The 17,930-nt window shown below is 38.8% G+C and overlaps 3 protein-coding genes across 3 annotated transcripts in view; 1 reads left to right on the forward strand and 2 right to left on the reverse strand.

The window, feature by feature from the left end:
• Positions 1-17,930, forward strand: part of LOC109411435 (exostosin-1) — a 703,630-nt gene that overhangs the window by 437,180 nt on the left and 248,520 nt on the right. The gene's annotated exons all lie outside the window — the stretch shown is intronic.
• LOC115267756 (general odorant-binding protein 45-like) lies at positions 2,660-10,699 on the reverse strand. The gene has a single exon (XM_062855442.1). The coding sequence runs from the start codon at positions 10,682-10,684 to the stop codon at positions 9,833-9,835; it is 852 nt and encodes a 283-aa protein (XP_062711426.1). The 5' UTR covers positions 10,685-10,699; the 3' UTR covers positions 2,660-9,832.
• Positions 11,170-12,951, reverse strand: LOC134289525 (general odorant-binding protein 45-like). Its single transcript, XM_062855441.1, has one exon. It carries the CDS (start codon positions 12,025-12,027, stop codon positions 11,170-11,172), a length of 858 nt encoding a protein of 285 aa, XP_062711425.1. The 5' UTR covers positions 12,028-12,951.

The raw sequence follows: 17,930 nt of genomic DNA on the forward strand, positions 1-17,930 counted from the left end.
TTTAAAGCACTCCCTGAAGAAATATCTATGAAATCTTTGAAGGGAGAGCTGTCTCGAGAAACCCCTTATTTTTTTTATCTGTATTTACGAGATTTTTAGCCTTAGGCTAGTTCATCTCGGGACCCACACTTTACTTCCCTTCCGAAGGAAGAACTCATAGTATCTTCAATTGTAATGGCTCGGCAGTCTTATTAAAGAATTAAGCGAACTACAATGTTCTCGCTCCGACGTTTCGGTCCTGGTTTGGGACCTTCTTCAGGGATCTATAATTTATTCACAATAAGGACAATAGTTGGACTCGTATTTGACATATAAAGTTACACATAAAACAATTTTACAAACATAAAGGTGTTTAAATTTACATTTTTGTAGTCTGTTTTAAATTCTTAATAAGACTGCCGAGCCATTACAATTGAAGATACCAGGTGACATCCAGTCGAAAATACCGCCCAAATACCAGGAAGAACTCATATTTTGCGAGTTTGTCGGGAGTGGGATTCGATCCCAGGTCCTCGGCGTGATAGTCAAATGTTCTAACCATCACACCAGGTCCGCTCCACAGAAACCCTTAGAAAACTCCTGGAGATACCGTTGAAATCTCCTAGAAGATTGTTTTTTCAAAATTTCTTGGAGGAAAATTGGACAAACAATCCTGAAGCAATTACTGAACAATTATTGGAAAAATGCTTAGGATAATATCTAGGAGAATTCTTGTATAAATATCTTAAGGCGAAACTGGAAGCATTTCCTCATTTTTTGGTATTTGATTTTTTATTAAATAACGAAGCTGATCAGTACGCTGATCGTGTGTAAAAATGTGTATTCTCCAATTTGTAAATAGTTTAAATTTTGTAAATAGTATTTAGAATTAAGTTGACAAGAACTAGCTCTTTAATTAACACACAATGAATTAGTACCCGTCATCACACTTACATGCAACACTGTAAGGAGTGTATCGTAAAGTAGTTGAAAATGTTTAAAATAGCCTAAAAAATAGTTTAATACAACTTTTAAGTAATTTTATTTTTGGAGATACTGTATAAATCCTTGAATAAAGAAATGGCTTTTATGATTTTCTAAAAATGCTCTTTTAAATGGGTTTTTAACCTAGATTACTGAACGCATGTTTTTAAATTTTTGCACACCTTCTAGAAAATTTAAATTGCGAAAAAAGTTCGACAATGTTCGAAAATTGTTAACTTTTTTGTGCAAATATTATAAGCTCCAGAATCCTCATGATATAGGCAAATTATTTTTTTCAAGAAAAATCTCCACTGCATTTAAGCGCAATTCTTAAAAATGAAAAAAGGCCATTTTTGAGGAACCCCTTTTTTCTATGCTCCTCCAAATCATGTTTACGCAAATAAAAAATACATAAAATGAAAAATTCGCATTTTTTAAATAGGGTATGTTTTTTTAATTTATGGGCGAATAAGTTAGAGCAAAAATTAGAATTTTATAACCTTTTAAGATATTAAAAGCAGAACTTCAAAGTTTGACCAAAAAATAGACGTTTTTTGAAGTGGACCATTTTGTAGATATAGGAGATTTTTCTGTCGAAAATATGAATTTTGAAAGTCGGTGTTGAATGATATGTTATGTGTACATAACTGTTAACAAGCATCAATATTTTCCAGATTTTTTATCGTACAAATTTTACTCGTTACAGATTTTTGAAATGTTGAAAAATCTTTACAAAATTGCATTTTGTGCAGATTTTTATTTTGAGAGGTGTATTCATTTAACCATATTTTCAATAATACAAACCTTTTTTCAAATTTTTCCAAGGTATTCTAAACTTAACTATATTGTGAAAATTTCATAGAAGAACCGAAATGAAAAGACCAACCCAGCTTCGAGATAGAGCATTCTGAACATTTTCAACTACTTTCCGATACACTCCTTACCTAAAGAACCCCATCCCATTGAATTGTAACATACCACATCCAGCAATAGAACAGTACAAAATAGACACCCAAAGCGATCGGTAGCGTGTTCTATTCTTTTATACCTGCCTCGCTCAATAAACCCAAGTTTAAGTGCAAAGGTCGAATATCTATCCCCATCCGAAACCGTCTCTGCGGTAGTGGCCGACGGTGGCAATAAAACATTCAATCGATCGTCAGATGTGCGTGCGTGCGTGAAGGCACAGTGAAAAGAGTGGGATCTGGACCGTGAAGTGTGTCTGAAGGTGTTAATCGTGCCTACAACTTGTGATACAAGGATCGAAGAAGCGATCCTAGTGGTAATCCCAACGTTCCCGTGATACGGTGCGCCGCTGTTGCTACAGCGGGCAAGAAAAACCTCCGGTGGCCGGCAATTAGAGCTCCACGCTCGAACAGAAGCAATATTTTCAAAATAGGTTTTCGTGCACATGTAGAGTATGGGTCAGGGTATCTTCTGAATTTTTTTACGCGGTAGAAAATGTTTTTTGTTTTTGCAGAAACAATTTTTGAACAAAATTTCACTAAAAAATGGTTTCTGCAAATACGAAAAACATTTTCTACCGCGTAAAAAAAAATCAGAAGATACCCTGATCCACACTCTACATTTGCACGAAAACCGAATTTAAAAATATTGCTTCGTTATTTAATAAAAAAAAATCAAAAACCAAAAAATGAGGAAATGCCTCCTGTTTCGCCTTAAGTACAAACTTCTTGTAATTTCGGTTCAACTGTGCACCAGAACTTTAAATGCACAAATCTCAAGAAGCAAGAAGAAAAATGACATTTTATTTTGTTCTTGTTCACTTGTAAAGCTTGTAATAAGAATATTTCATGAGATTTGTGCGCCTATAATCGTGAATAGGTGCAAAAGTCGGCCATTGTGGCGGTCATTTTGGGTTTCTAACAGCCTAAAGATACCTCCTTTTGCTCAGATAAAAAATAGACTTCTGGAGGAGCTCTGCTAGTTCTCCCAAGGAGAAAATACTAAAAAAAAATCCTGGAGGGATCCCTGGAAAAATCCGTAGAAGAAAAGCTGAAGGAATCTTTAACAAATGTCTAACAGATTTTTTTCTTTATTATTGTGTTTTTTAACTTACGCTAGTACAACACTTCCTCAAGTTGTGCGTTACCAGATGGCTTCCTCAATAAGGGAGCGCCAGAGGGGCGTGTCCGAAGAAGTAAAGGTGATCCTTCCGATGCCAATCAAGGGGTTTCTTCATCTTACAGAAAATGCAGACTAGGGTACTGGCGGAATTCTGGAAGACACCCGCCATTGAATTTTCCAGGGATCCCTAGAGCAACCCTTGGAAGAAATCCTGAAGATAATTCTGAAGAAATTCTCAGAAATATTTCATCTGTTATTGCTGAGAAGATTTGTAAGCAAAAATCCCAAAGCTACTACCTGAAGAAATTTTCTGAATAAAATCCTGCAGAAACAACAAAAAATCATAGAGGAATCATTTGGAGAACTACTAGAGAAACTTAAAACAAAAAAAATAACAGGAATCTTTGAAAAATACCTGGACGAACTAGAGAACGCTCTGCAGGTATTCATTGAAAAATTTCTTCAAAAAAAAAATTAAGCTAAGGAATAGATACTGCCGTTATTTCTGCAGGAATTGTTAAGAGAAACTTTTGAAAAAGTCCCTAAAGAAAGTGTGGAATAAATCCAATGCAATGTCTGGAGTAGCTTTAGGAGAAACCCCTTGAAGAACTTCCAGAAGAATCGCTTGTGAATTTTCTAGAGCAGGGGTTCTCAAACTTTTTCAGCCTGCGACCCACTTTTTATTTGCATAGAATATGGCGACCCACCAGCACGTATTTCCATAACATGTCATTTTAGAAATTTTAGATTTTTTTTTTGAGTAATTTCATTGTTAAATAAGTGTAATTGTTTGAAAAATGTCTATTGAAAGGTTGCGATTAGCTTCCGTTACGTAACACTTCTTCTTAGACATTTTGAAGTTTATTTTTTAATTTGTAGCTCTCTTTTTGGTTCAAATACACATTAATAAGATTTAGTTAATTCTCTGTCTTAAAAATTAATGATAAGTTTATGATATTAAAGATAATACAAATTTGAACTTTTAACTTTCCGGCTCAATGTAATACTTTAGAAATCATCATATTTTAGGGATTCTATCACACATTTTAAAGCTAAAGAAAACCTAAAAATTCATAGAAAAAATGCTAGATATACTGGCAGTTTAACGCTTCTGCTGAATTTTAAGAATATCCTTTGAAAGGAATTTCAATCGTATTTTACGTACATAAAGTTCGATATAAATGAATCAGAATGGGTTAAAAATGCCCCCATTTATATTTTTTATTAGTGCTTTCTGTAAAGGTTTTGGTTTTGGAAGATTAAACAAAATTCTACCGAAGTTCGATAAAAATAAATATACATAGAATTTAGCGACGAATACCTAACAAAATTATGTATTTTTCTACTGATTTTCGGTTTTCCTGAAATTCCAACTGCTGAACTTGGCACTTCATTTCCAGCGTGTTAAATATTTAAAGATGCAAAAAGAAATCTGAATTAATAGAAACATCCCAAAATCTTGCACCATTAAATACTAAACTTGTTGTTCCAGAATTTATTTCAGATTAATTTTAATATTCAATAAAAATGTATAAATAAGGCTCGTAAGTCGTAATACGAAAGATTGAATATAAATAAAGAAAAACCTTATTTCTAGAAAAACAAATCCGAGGATTCTTACTGGTTAATCTCGAAAAGCGAAACTGAATGCATTTTCTCAAATGACGGATCGATATTCTCCAAATTGGTTTTCATTCACATTTAGAGGAAGGTTCAAGGCAAGTCGAAAAACTTTTCAATTCTCACAGAAACCATTTTTAATCAAAATGTATTAAAAAATGGTTTCTGAAAAAAAGAGACATATTTTTCACTCAGAAAGAAAATTAGAATTTACCTTGATGTTTCCTCTACATGTATATGGAAGCCAATTTTAAAAATATTGCTCCGTTATTTCTTGAAAAGTTTCAAGAAAAACATCTGAAACTGTGAAGGAAAACCCTAAAGAAATTTCCAAGAAAATTTTCGAATCTTAGTGAAAAGTTCTCCTAGAATTGCATCTTTTGAAGAAACGTTTAGAGAATTCATGGAGAAATACCAGAAGAAAATCCTAGAAGAATTTCTTTATTTTCTGAGAAATCTCAAAGAAAAGTTTCTGGAAAAATAATCTTACAATGTTTCTGGAGGAATTGCTTCAGAAAGGTTTGAAGAAATATATGAAGGATTACAAGCGTGAACTGATGAGCAATCCTTGAAGGAATTTCCTATAGAATCCTTTAAGGAATATTAAAGAAATCCGTGGACCAGTACCAAGATGAATCTTGTAAAAAAATTCTCAATTAACTCCTGAAGAAAATTGCTGGGAGCAATCCCGAAAGAATTTATAGAGGAATCCCAGGAGAAATGTTTAAAAAAATAAACCGGAACATGGATGCATACTCCATTCTGTGAACTTTCCAGAACAATTTTGATTTATCCTAAAAGAATCCCCAAAGGAATTTCTGTTGGTGTCCTTAGAGGTAATCAAGGATAATTGTAAATAAATTTCAAGAAGAATTCTTGATAACCTCATTGAAAAGGAATTTATTTATAAGTTGACTCAATGTGCCACTGTTCATATTTTTCCACGTCGCCGAACTCATTTTCTCACGCGATTTTTAGGAAAATTCTTACAAGGGTTTCCTTGGATTTCCTTGGAATTCAAAAGTTTTCTATGAAATTACATGAAAATACTGGAGAAATTCTTCAATTATTGAAGAAATCTCCAGGGAAAGTTCTGGATATTGTAAGAAAAATAATTTGTTTATGAGGGAACTCTTGTTAAAACGAATCTATGACAAAAGGTCGAAAGACATAAGGTCGAAGGACAAAAGGTCGAATGGACAAAAGGTCGAATGGACAAAAGGTCGAATGGACAAAAGGTCGAATGGACAAAAGGTCGAATGGGACAAAAGGTCGAATGGGACAAAAGGTCGAATGGACAAAAGGTCGAATGTACAAAAGGTCTGAAAGGGTAAAGAGGTTAAATAGACTAAAGACAAATTGGAAGACATGAAAAAGTGATCAGAATTCGACAGAAAAACGACGACTAAAAAATAGAACGAGTGATAGAAAAATTATTCAACAACTTCAAAACAATCATTATTGGAAAAAGGAAAGTGTCTTCTAAAACTTGCAATAGCTTATATGCAGCAATTTTTACCGCATTACAATTCGAAATAGATGCCCATAAATGATGAAAAGTAATGTTAAGTTAAGGTTAAATATGGAAAATAATATTCCTTGCATGGCATGTCACGCAGAAATTGTGCCCATTTACGCTCATCTTTCACTGAACTTCTCAGTTTCATTTACCTTACAAAAGAGAAAGAGAAAAAACGCACAATAAAATGTACATAATTTCTCTCACGCAGAGTTTTTGTGCAGGTGATTAGAGTGCTGCGTGAGAGCAATGAGAGCCCGCAGATCATAATCCCAGGGCGCAATTTCTGCGCGCACGCAGAAAAAACAGAACTCAGTGCACACGCAGTGTGTTTAAAGGGGTCAGTGTTGTGTGAGCATTTGGTGAACCGAAAGCATGCCAGTAAGTCCAAAACCCGCTAAGGGGTATCAAATCCTGTGATATCAGAGACAAGCAGACGTCTTAAGCTGGTCAAGGACTTACAGTTGATGAATATTTTGGTTCCAAATTCCACCAACAGGTGGTGCTAGTGAGCTAACAAATTTTGTTTTTCATAAATATCAGGAAAATTTGCAAAAAATTGCAACTAGCGCCACCTAGCTGCAGAAACTCGAACCAAACGATAATTATCCTGAAAGCCCTTGATCTACCAAACAATTTTGCCGAAGACATCATCTTTCTAAAGAATCAGAATGTGAAATGTAAAATTTGTACGCTATTTAGCGCCGCCTAGCGGTGAAATCACAAATCACACGGCCCATATTCTGAAAGCCCTTGACCAGCTGAACAACTTTGCCGAAGAAACCAACTCTCTAAGTAATCAGGTTCCTGAGATATATGAGATGGAAATTTTGTCAGTTTTGCATCTGCTTGTCTAAGATATCACATAAATCACAGACAAGTAGATGTGACACTAGCGAAATTCCAATCTCATATAGCGCATTTAGTTCACCACTGGACTATCGCACTAGTTTTCACGAGTGCGAAAACGCTAACAAAAGTGCGCGATTGCATCAAATCAACTCGGTGTCTTCAGAGCACTTGTTCACCATAGATTGAAGAAATAGTGCGCCGAAGACATCAACCTGATTTGATGCAATCGCGCACTTTTATTTACGTTTTCGCACTTATGAAGTCGCAGTTCGCAGTCCACTGCCGCAATTCTGCAAAGTGACGTAAGCGCCATTCAAAATGCCGATATTTTTTGGTATATTATATATAATATCTGGTGTAAAAATAACACTGAGGTATGCCTGCTGTATTAGAATGCAAGATCTAGTCGTAATCTGTCATCTATGGAAAGAAACTTAGAGGATGAGCAAGAGTTTTATGCATAATAACCAAAAAATGGGCCAAAACTATCAATGTCGCTTACGTCACTTTGCAGAATTGCGGCAGTCCAGTGGTGAACTAAATGCGGTATATATCTCATGATCCTGATTACTTAGAGAGTTGGTGTCTTCGGCAAAGTTGTTTGGCTGGTCAAGGGTTAACCGATAATAAGACTTAAGATTTAAAAATCTACCACTAGGCGGCGCTAGAGAGCAAACAAATTTTAAATTTCGCATATCTCAGCATCCTCATTTTGTAGAAAGATGGTGTCTTCGGCAATATGGTTTGGTAGATCAAGGGCTTTCAGAATAATTACCGTTTGGTTCAAGTTTCAACAGCTACGCGGCGCTAGTTGCATTTTTTGGCAAATTTTCCTGATATTTATGAAAAACAAAATTTTTTGGCACACTAGCACCGCCTAGCGGTGGAATTTTGAATCTTAAATCTTATTATCGGTTAGTCCTTGACCAGTCAAACAACTTTGCCGAAGACACCAACTTTCTAAGTAATCAGGATCATAAGATATATGAGATTGAAATTTCGTTAGTGTCACATCTATTTGTCTGTGATTTATGTGATGTCTTAGACAAGCAAGTACTTTTATACCAATGAGAGTATATTACAGGTGGGGAAGAAGAAGAGATGGCTATGTATTAGTAAGCAGAGAAAAATGTGAACACAAATAGCGACGTCACTATTTGACACGCGTTCTTATGGGAGCTGGCTTTGCTTGTAGTAGTGACATGTTTTGTACCAGACACGGATCTCACGCACACGAAGTATATTCTTCCTCACCTCTATTAGACTCTCATTGCTTTTATACTCCTGTGGTACACACAGTATTGCACTGGAAGCACGGCTGAGTGCGCTCTCAACACGAATTTTTGTGTGCACATTTTCTGCGCGCACAAAATGTGCACGCAGAAACTGAAAAAAACATGTTTGTGGTAACATTTGCTTGAGCACTCATTTTGAGGGTGAGCGGGTGGTTTGTGTGTGAAAAAAGTTGCGTAGTTCACCCTCGCTCTCGTTGAAAGTCGTGTGTACACCCTTAAATGGAACGAGTAACTTTTAAGCAGCGAGCAAAAAGACAGAAGATTTTTCACTCATATTTGTGTACGACTGGATCAACACAAAAAAATGTGCTGATCCGGTGTTACACAAATCTGCGTGAAAATACTTTTGTCTTTTCGGTCGCTGCGTGAAAGTTACTCGTTGCGCTGTGTACATCGAGTTCTGCGTGTAGAGTGTATGTTTTCTCTTCACACGTTTCGCACTGAGGAGCATGCCATCTCTGATTCCTTGAAAGAACAGCTTATGGGTTGAAGAAGGATGAATCATAGATCGGAATATTCTCATTTGAAATTCCAATCATTAATGCGATTAAATAAAGTCACTAAGCACAAGTAGTTAATGAATGTTTCTGCAGTACAGTTAGAAAGAACAGATATTGAAAAGAAGAAGGCAAAATTTCTGATTGAAAAATAAGTCCCTAAGGAGTCAATAATTATTTCACTAACAAAAGTTAAAAGAACAGCCTATAAATTTAAGAAGGAAAAATTCCTGAACAAAAAAATAAACTAAATTGCCATTAAATAAATACTACATTAACGAAACTTGAAAGAACAGCCTACAAACAAAAGAAGGAAAAATTTCCTATGGAAATGTTAGTGACTATAACAGCACTACAATGTTTCTTTCAATGAGCGGCAACAAAGACTTCTCAAAAATGTTTGTCTTATAAGCGAGAAATACCAGCTGGTAAATTGGTCTACTAAAAATCGACCTTTTGTCCCATTCGACCTTTTGTCCCATTCGACCTTTTGTCCCTTCGACCTTTTGTCCCTTCGACCTTATGTCCATTCGACCTTTTGTCCATTCGACCTTTTGTCCATTCGACCTTTTGTCCATTCGACCTTTTGTCCTTCGACCTTTTGTCCTTCGACCATTTGTCCTTCGACCTTCTGTCCCAAAGCCGTTAAAACTACTACTGCGATTTGTGCAGTTGTAGTCAAAGGTACTGGAGGAACTCTTGAACAAATCTCTCAATTAATTTCTAAATGGATTCCTGAAGAAAGTTCGGAAGCAAGCCCTCCTAGAAGAACTCCTGGAGATACTTCTGGAGGAATTTTTGAAAGAATTTCTTGCAAAATGACTGAAAGGTATTAGTGGATAAAAATCCCTGAACCAAATTCTGAAATAATTCCTGGAGCCTCCTTTCTGGTCAAAATACTTCGGTGCAACGCAACGAGGAAATCTTTCACGAAATGAACTTCAAATATGGAATAAGTGCTTTTATTTTACCATAACAAGTTGACAGCCAAATCTTCCCTAAGAGAACAATATTCCAACGAGTCCATAATACAGTCCTTCCATGGTTAGTCCGTAAGCAGTGAGAACTAAACCAGCAAAATTCACCAACTGGTCACTATTGCTGTACTCGTTTCCCTGAATACATTCGTCAAGAACTCGCGTGGCCAGCGTACAGCTGTCCAGCTGCTGCGCTCTCAATCCAGCGTAACATTTGGTAACCCATTGCTCGTACTCCTTGCTGTAACCTTGACACTGTACAGAAAACCGTCCTATATCTGGGCCTCGACAGTCACTGTACAATCCAGCTCGTAATAAATAGCAACGCATCAAGCATCGTCCCTCAGCAGTTTTGTTGCATCCGTCGGTAAAAATCTGCCCTAGTTGTTCAGATGGTATCTGAAGAATCTGGGCACATTCCAGGAAAATTTGGGTGGTTTTCAGTTCGTTGACCGGAACAAACCGTGGCTCCCGATTAATCAAGTGGCCAAACTGATCACGGTAACACTGCATGCTGCAACTTGCCCGCTGACAACTGGCATTTCGAGGTAGGCTCTGCACTGTTTCGCACATGCACTGAAGGGTGCGGTTGACGTAGTCCTGGTCGCACGAATCCGGGCGGTAGAATCGAGAAACTGAGTTGGACGTCCTACCGATGGTATCGTTCCAGAAGCGTCCGACCAGACCAAGGCAGCGATCGGAACAGTCCTCTACGTTGTAGGATGCGCTGCTCGATGGGAGATACTGGGAGCACTCGGTGCTTAGTTTGTCGAAACTTTTCAGGGTGGCTGAATGCTGAAGAGATGAGGCGATGCTCGCAAAGTTGCTGATCGTGAGAAACAGTAGAAAAATGTACCACTTTTTTGCTTCCATGATGGTGTGTGTTCGATAGCAACTGGTTTCTTACAGAAACATCCACGGCACTTATAGTGGAGATCCTTTGAGCAGATACATATTTATAGAAAAACGCACGTGCTCAATTTGTTATAACGGAATACAAAACTTGTTTATGGAATTGATTGAAATTAAATATGCGTGATCGTAACGAGGAATCACATGAGTTTCTTATGATAATAAAAGCCAACAGAAGAACCAAGTAGAAGTGTGACCGGCAAATCCAATCATTCGTTTCCAAATGTGTGTCACAATCTAGTGCTCGATGACACCTGTCATCTGTTGATGTAAACATGTAGCCGTTGGGTGTTCTTCACTGATACACCAGGACTCACTGGCATTCGGCAGCACAGATATAACCTTCAAATCCGATATCTGCTATATATTAGGCTACAAAATCAAAATCAAATGGTGAAAATTCATGTCTTTATTGAAACATTACTTATAAGCGGCCAAAATGTGACTTAGAAGAACAGCAACCCTACAAGAGGATAATAAATTCCTTCCAAGGTTAGTCCGAGGCCAGTGAGAGCGAAACCAGCCAAATTCACCAACCCGACCAGATCACTGTTGCTGTACTCGTTGCCCTGAATACACTCGTCCAGAACTCGCGTGGCCAGTGTACAGCTGTCCAACTGCTGGGCTTTTAACCCAGCGTAACACTTGCTAACCCATTGCTCGTACTCCTGGCTGTAACCTTGACACTGAACAGAAAACCGCCCGATATCTGGCCCACCACAGTCACTGTACAATCCGGCTCGCACCAGATAACACCGCATCAAGCATCGACCCTCGGCAGTTTTGTTGTACCCGTTGGTTAATATACGTCCCAACTGCCCAAATGATATCCCAAGCATCTGGGCACATTCCCGGAAGATGTGGGTGGTTTTGAGGTCGTTGACCGGAACAAACTGTGGCTCCCAATTAATCAGCTGCCCGAACTGATCTTGGTAACACTGCATACTGCAACTTGCTCGTTGATAGTTGGCATCCTGAGGTAGACTCTGCACTGTTTCGCACATGCATTGAAGGGTTCGGTTGATGTATTCCTGGTCGCACGAATCCAGGCGGTAGAATCGAGACACTGAGTTGGACGTTCTACCGACCGTGTCATTCCAGAAGTGCCCAACCAGACCCAGGCATCGATCAGAACAGTCTTCAACGTTGTAGGAGGCATCGTTAGATGGGAGATACTGATTGCATTCGATGCGTAGTTCATTGAAGCTTTTGAGGGTGGCTGAATGCTGGAGAGATGAAGCGTTGTTCGCAAAATAGCTGACTGCGAGGAATGGTATAAAAATGTACCACTTTTTTACTCCCATGGTGATGGGTGTTTGATAGTCACTGGTTCCGTTCAGGGAAATTCAGGACACTTATAGTAGAGTTTCTGCGAATGGCTAATTATCGTAAAATGCACGTATTTAAATTGTTATTGAATGGTAACAAAAACTAACTTGTCGATGTGCTTTGCAGAAAGTATGCGTGATCGGAACAAGGAACTAACTGGGTATATTTTTATGACAATAAAAGCCAAAACGGAAACACCAGCAACAGTTTCAGTAGAAGCCGTTCCTTTAATACCTACACTAATCCATTGGCATTCAAAGCTTCTAATCTACCCTCAAACTTCCTTGTTTGGTGGTGCAAAAGGCCGCCGTATAAGATCTTCATGTTGGGCGATTATCAGCCATTATCTAGACCCGTTGTTGGCAGATCAATTTTGCATCGACTTCAGTTATTTATTGATCGAGGCTTCAGTTTACTGATACTCTGGACCTCTGCTTCTGCTGTCATTTACTGCTGAGTTCCTGTCCAACGCGTATTTTGAGATTTTGTCTCCGCCATCATTAAGAATATAGCCAACCAACCTTTCCTTTCGCTTCCAAATTGCTATTGCGTTCAGCATCTGCGCTGGAGATTCGGTTGCTACAAATATTTTGGAAACTCTCAGCATCTTTTGTTACTTGCTTATCTACCGTTATGCTAGAAGAGCTGTTCGTGTTGACAATTCGACGCTTTTTTTAGTTAGTCTTGTTGACATTGATGGGCGGATCTGCTACTGAGGAATTATTAACGTGATCTTTAAATTAACTCTGTATATAACCAAGTGCCTTGCATCCGGAAATATCATGGGTTCCCCGACATTGCAGAATAGTTGATGCAGCAGCTGTGAAGGTGCTAGGTGCTCAATTTTGAGAGTCTTAGCTGACATGCGGTCGACCCTGGGGTTTTGTAAGATTCGTTTCTACGGATAGCCTTTTCTATCTCCTGTTATGATGGAGCTTAAGTTTTAAAAAGGCTAATGCCTATATCCCTTTCGTGACGAACAAGTACAATTGTGCTGTTGAGCAACAAAAGTTTTGTAGAGTAATGCGGGGCAAAAGTTCGCACCTAACAGACTTTACAAAATAGCTATTAAACGAAAAGAAAATAATATCGTTTTTCTTCGTTAAACGGGTCCCTATCATGTTGCCTTCAAATCGTAGTACTAGATTTTTTCGCGTTCTTTTTGTAGTTTTAGTAATACAATTTTTAATACAAGTACTCCAATGCGAACTTTTGCCCCATAGTGGGGGCAAAAGTTCGCATTATGCGGGGCAAAAGTTCGCACCTTGAACAGCGTAGCTTATTGATGTGATGTTCATTTATGTTATGGTAATCCATGTTCATCCTTTCACTCTAGTCGTGAAATCTGTTTCTTTCTGTTCTTAGCATTACGGCCCAACTGGAATACGACCTGCTGTTCAGCTTTGGTGTACAATGTATTTTATGAAGACTTCCACAGCTATTAACTAGAAGCTGTTCTTTCCAGCATGACTGAAGTTATCAAAATACATTGTGGGGTAATCATAGAGATACGTGTTGCACAAAATACATGAAAAATAAAATCAAATATGCTGCAAAACTATTGAACGGGACCGTAATCGAATCTTATCCCCGTCAGTATGGTGATGAATTATAACTGTGAATTTACAAACTAAGCTATGAAAGACCCCGGTAAAGTAGATGAACATAACATGGCCTTCAGAAACATACGAAAAGACACGACGAGGATGATGAAAAAAATGTTCTAAAATGTTTTTTAGCCATTTTTCATTTCTTGATTTAAATGGGTGAAGATAATGTTTGCCTTACAATCGATCTTCCTACAAAACTAAGTTCAAACCCTTTGCCGGAACGATTTCAGGGTGCATGCTACATATATTATACATATATAGTAGTTTCTATATGAAATGATCACTGCTTCAAAGATTCTGTAATTATATTGATGAACTACATTCCGATATCTAGTGCGAACTTTTGCCCCACAGCTACTGCGAACTTTTGCCCCACCGTCAAGGTTTTAACAATGTCCCTTTCTGCGAGAAGCACTAGTAGTTTATTGTTTATTCGAGTGCACCTCTCGAACTACTATGGAATAACGATTCTCTGACATCAAGAGGTTATGAGATTCTTCTTCTTCTTATTACTACAAATTCTTATTCCAAAAACTCCAAAAAATCTATCAAAACACCTGAAAACACATTTTTTCGCATAACTCTGCCACACCATAACGAAATCGTTCCAATTTTTGTTGACGAGTATCTAGCCTGATTATATGTCGAACCCATACAAATTTGTTTGGGTTTTTAACTCTTGTGCAGAAAAAGACCCACTGCGAACTTTTGCCCCGTGCGAACTTTTGCCCCGCATTACTCTATTTTTTTTCATCTGCTTAATCAAATAAAACTGAACTAAGCCCTATCATGCGACATATCAAACTGCGGCGATTTTTGTAACCTTTAGGTTGACAAATTTTGTGCAGAAATCACGCTGAAGACTCGAAATTCCACTATGTAGGCCCAAAATTCAAAATAACAGCCTACTATTCAAGATGGCGGCTTCAAATTCAAGATGGTGGCTGTGTTAATGTTGTTTTAGGCTCCAAAAAATCATGCAATATGAGTATATTTGGTATCTGCAAAGATTATATTTGGTATGGGGAAGATGTCCGAAGTCCAAAAATAACGACCAGGATATTCAAGATGGCGGTCTAAAATCCAAGATGGTGGTTGTTTAATGGAGTTTTAGGCGCTAAAATCATGTGCTTGTACAATGCATTAAGTGTATATCTGTACTTACTGCTCCCTGTGAACAATGATATCTATACAGTAGTATACTCAATGCCTCCGCAGTGGTAGGACGGCGAATAATTCGCTTCTATATCTATAAGATCCCAACAGTTGGGTCCATCTCGTTGCACGAACACCATGTAATATGGGTATATTTGGTATGAAGGAGATGTCCGGACTCCGGAGTTCAAAAATGGTGACCGCAATATCCATGATGGCGGTATAAAATCCAAGATGGCGGCCCAAAATTGAAGATGGCGGCTATTTAATGGAGTCTTTTTTTTTCTTCTAAACCATAGGGGGATAATTTGCTCAACAGACACCCTAACAGAAAGGTTAGGGTAGTGTAGGTCTGAGGCCGTCTTCTACAACAAAAGTAAAAGCCAGGACTACTCTCTCCTCGTACCCACTAAACCATTCCTATGGTCGCCAAACCCTAGGTCTCTCCGGAACCACCAAGAAGGTATTGCTTCAGAGAGGGGCTAGTGCACATCGCACTCTCAAGGTTAGCTGCGTAGCCTGCAGCAACGAACATCGATGACTCGCTCTGGAGAGTCCATCACGGTAACATGCTGGCGCTTAGCCAGTTTCCCGAGTGGTCCTCGCCACTCCCTTTGTCCTCGGAAGGCGGGCAAGGTCAACCCCGCCCGTGCCCAACTGCTTTGCAGACATCAAGAACTGATGCCCACGTGCAACCCGATCTGACCTGCTGAAGGTAAGGGTATCACTACCATTCAGGCCCTATCAGCTGCACCAGAAGGTTGCTGACAGCAGGGTCTCCACTCCACCTGCCCCGACCCTTGCCGGGGACCCCTTTCCAACCGCAGGCTTGGATCCAACCCAGTAGACCGACGCCACGACAGCACCGCTACCGGGACTTCCTCTCTGCGGCCACTTAATCGCTGTAAGGGTCGATCTCGACCACAGGGCACCGGTATGACCTACGAAGCCGACTCCGAACCCCTGGACCACCTCTTGTACTGCATCTGGACTAGCCATTTAATGGAGTCTTGGGCCATAAAACCATGCAATATAGGTATATTTGGTATGACGAAGATGTTCAGAGTACGGAAATAACGACTAGAATATGCAAGATGGCGGTTTTAAACCAAGATGGTGGCTCCAAATTCAAGGTGGCGGCTGTTTAATGGAGTTTTGGACCCTAAAACTATTCAAAAAGGGTATTTTTTGTATGGGGAAGATGTCCGGTGTTCAAAAATTGTGACCGGAATATCCAAGATGACCGTCCAAAATCCAATATGGCGCTCCAAAATCCAAGATGGCGGCTTCAAATTCAAGATGGCGGCTGTTTATTTTTTAAGATCTATATATTGCCGTAGAATTCCTTGCAATGTTTCTTATGGAACTTGTTCTACTCCCGAAATATTATTATTGTTATTATCTTTATTATTGAGATTTTCAGCCAGGGGCTGGTTCATCTCCGCACTCCCGAAATAATCAAGAATAACGTTTTGAATGTTTCACCAATCGATCCAGGTGTTGCAATACGAGTAGTTGATAAAATGAGCATGAGGATCACTGCGTTTAATCTATGCAATATGGGTATATTTGTTATGATGAAGATATCCGGAGGCTAAAAATTGCGACTAGAACATCCAAGATGGCGGTATAAAATCCAATATGGCGACTCCAAATTCCAGAGGGCGGCTGTTTAATGGAGTTTTAGGCTCCAAAACCATTCAGTATGGGTTTATTTGGTATGGGGTAGATGTCCGGAGGCTGAAAATAGCGGCCAGAGTATCCATGATGGTGGTCTAAAATTCAAAATGGTGGTTAAAAATTCAAAATGGCGGCTGTTTAATGGAGTTTTAGACCCCAAAACCATGCCATATGAGTATATTTGTTATAGCAAGGATTTCCGGAGTCCAGAAATGGCATCCAGAATAACCAAGATGGCGTTTCAATATCCAATATGGCGGCAGTATAAGGGAGTTTAAGGCTTGTAACACGATAAAACGACGGTGTTACTTATTTTCAATATTTATTCAACTTAATCGTGATTAACAATTACAATCAATTATCATCCGTTTGGGATGCTGCAATCAGGGTTGCAAAAAAATGAAAGCAAGCAACGAACGTGAGTTTTTGTTTTTGTCTTTTCACCACACCGCTTCTGACGTTAAAGCCTCTTTCCTTCACGGAGGCGGGGAGAAGAGAATAAAAATTCTCTCGTCGCTCACATCGTGGCGACGGCGAGGTTCAATAATAACATTTTCCCTGTCATTGGCACTCAAAAGAGAAAATTCACCACGCTTGCTTATGGGCCAGTCGCATTCATGCAGCCGTTGTTGACATGAAGCATCCATCAGCGCAGAGCGTGTGTTGATGACGGTGGAGTCATTACGTCCACAAAGTAGTTGAGTTTTTATGTGTTCACTTTCAAGTATCTCACAGCGGAGCTGAAAATGAATGCCCAAAGCATTCAGTTCAGCAAAATGTCATTCAATTGAATTTGATTTTTTCAACCCTGGCTGCAATACACTGTCGTCACATTCCGCATTCTACACTTCTCTCGATCATCAGGCTCTCCACGTAGCTCAAATCGTTCGGTGAGGGCTGTATTCTTCGGAGGGGAAGATAGCTAATGAGTGCTTGGGTTCGATTTATTATAGCCTTTGCCATATGGTTTGCTACAGGCTCTGAAATCATTCAATATGGCTATATCTGGAATGGGGGAGAAGTCTGGAGTCCAAAAATAGCGGCCAGAATTTCCTAAAGGTAAACTTAAATCCAAAATGGCGGTGCAAAATTCAAGATCGCGGTTTTTTTTAAGAGTTTAAGGCCCAAATATCAAAAGCCAAATAAACGATATAATTTCTGGTGCCATGAAATGGTTTTTTTTTTTTGGTAAACACTTGAGTTTTGATGAAATTAGATTTCGAAGGCACGAGAAAGGCGCCATCACCGCTAGGTGGATTAATTGGGATTTTTAAACATTTTTTTGTTCCAAATTCAGCGCGGGTGCAACTGCAAGAAGGAAAAACTGCAAGCAGTACGCCAGCAACAAACTAACGTTATGCTTGCCCATAGCAACCATCCAACAATAGTTGCTTTGACACTGAATATTACTCAAAAACTTAGAGTTGCATGCT

The sequence above is a fragment of the Aedes albopictus genome, chromosome 3, assembly GCF_035046485.1.
Source record: "Aedes albopictus strain Foshan chromosome 3, AalbF5, whole genome shotgun sequence".
NCBI lineage: Eukaryota > Metazoa > Arthropoda > Insecta > Diptera > Culicidae > Aedes > Aedes albopictus.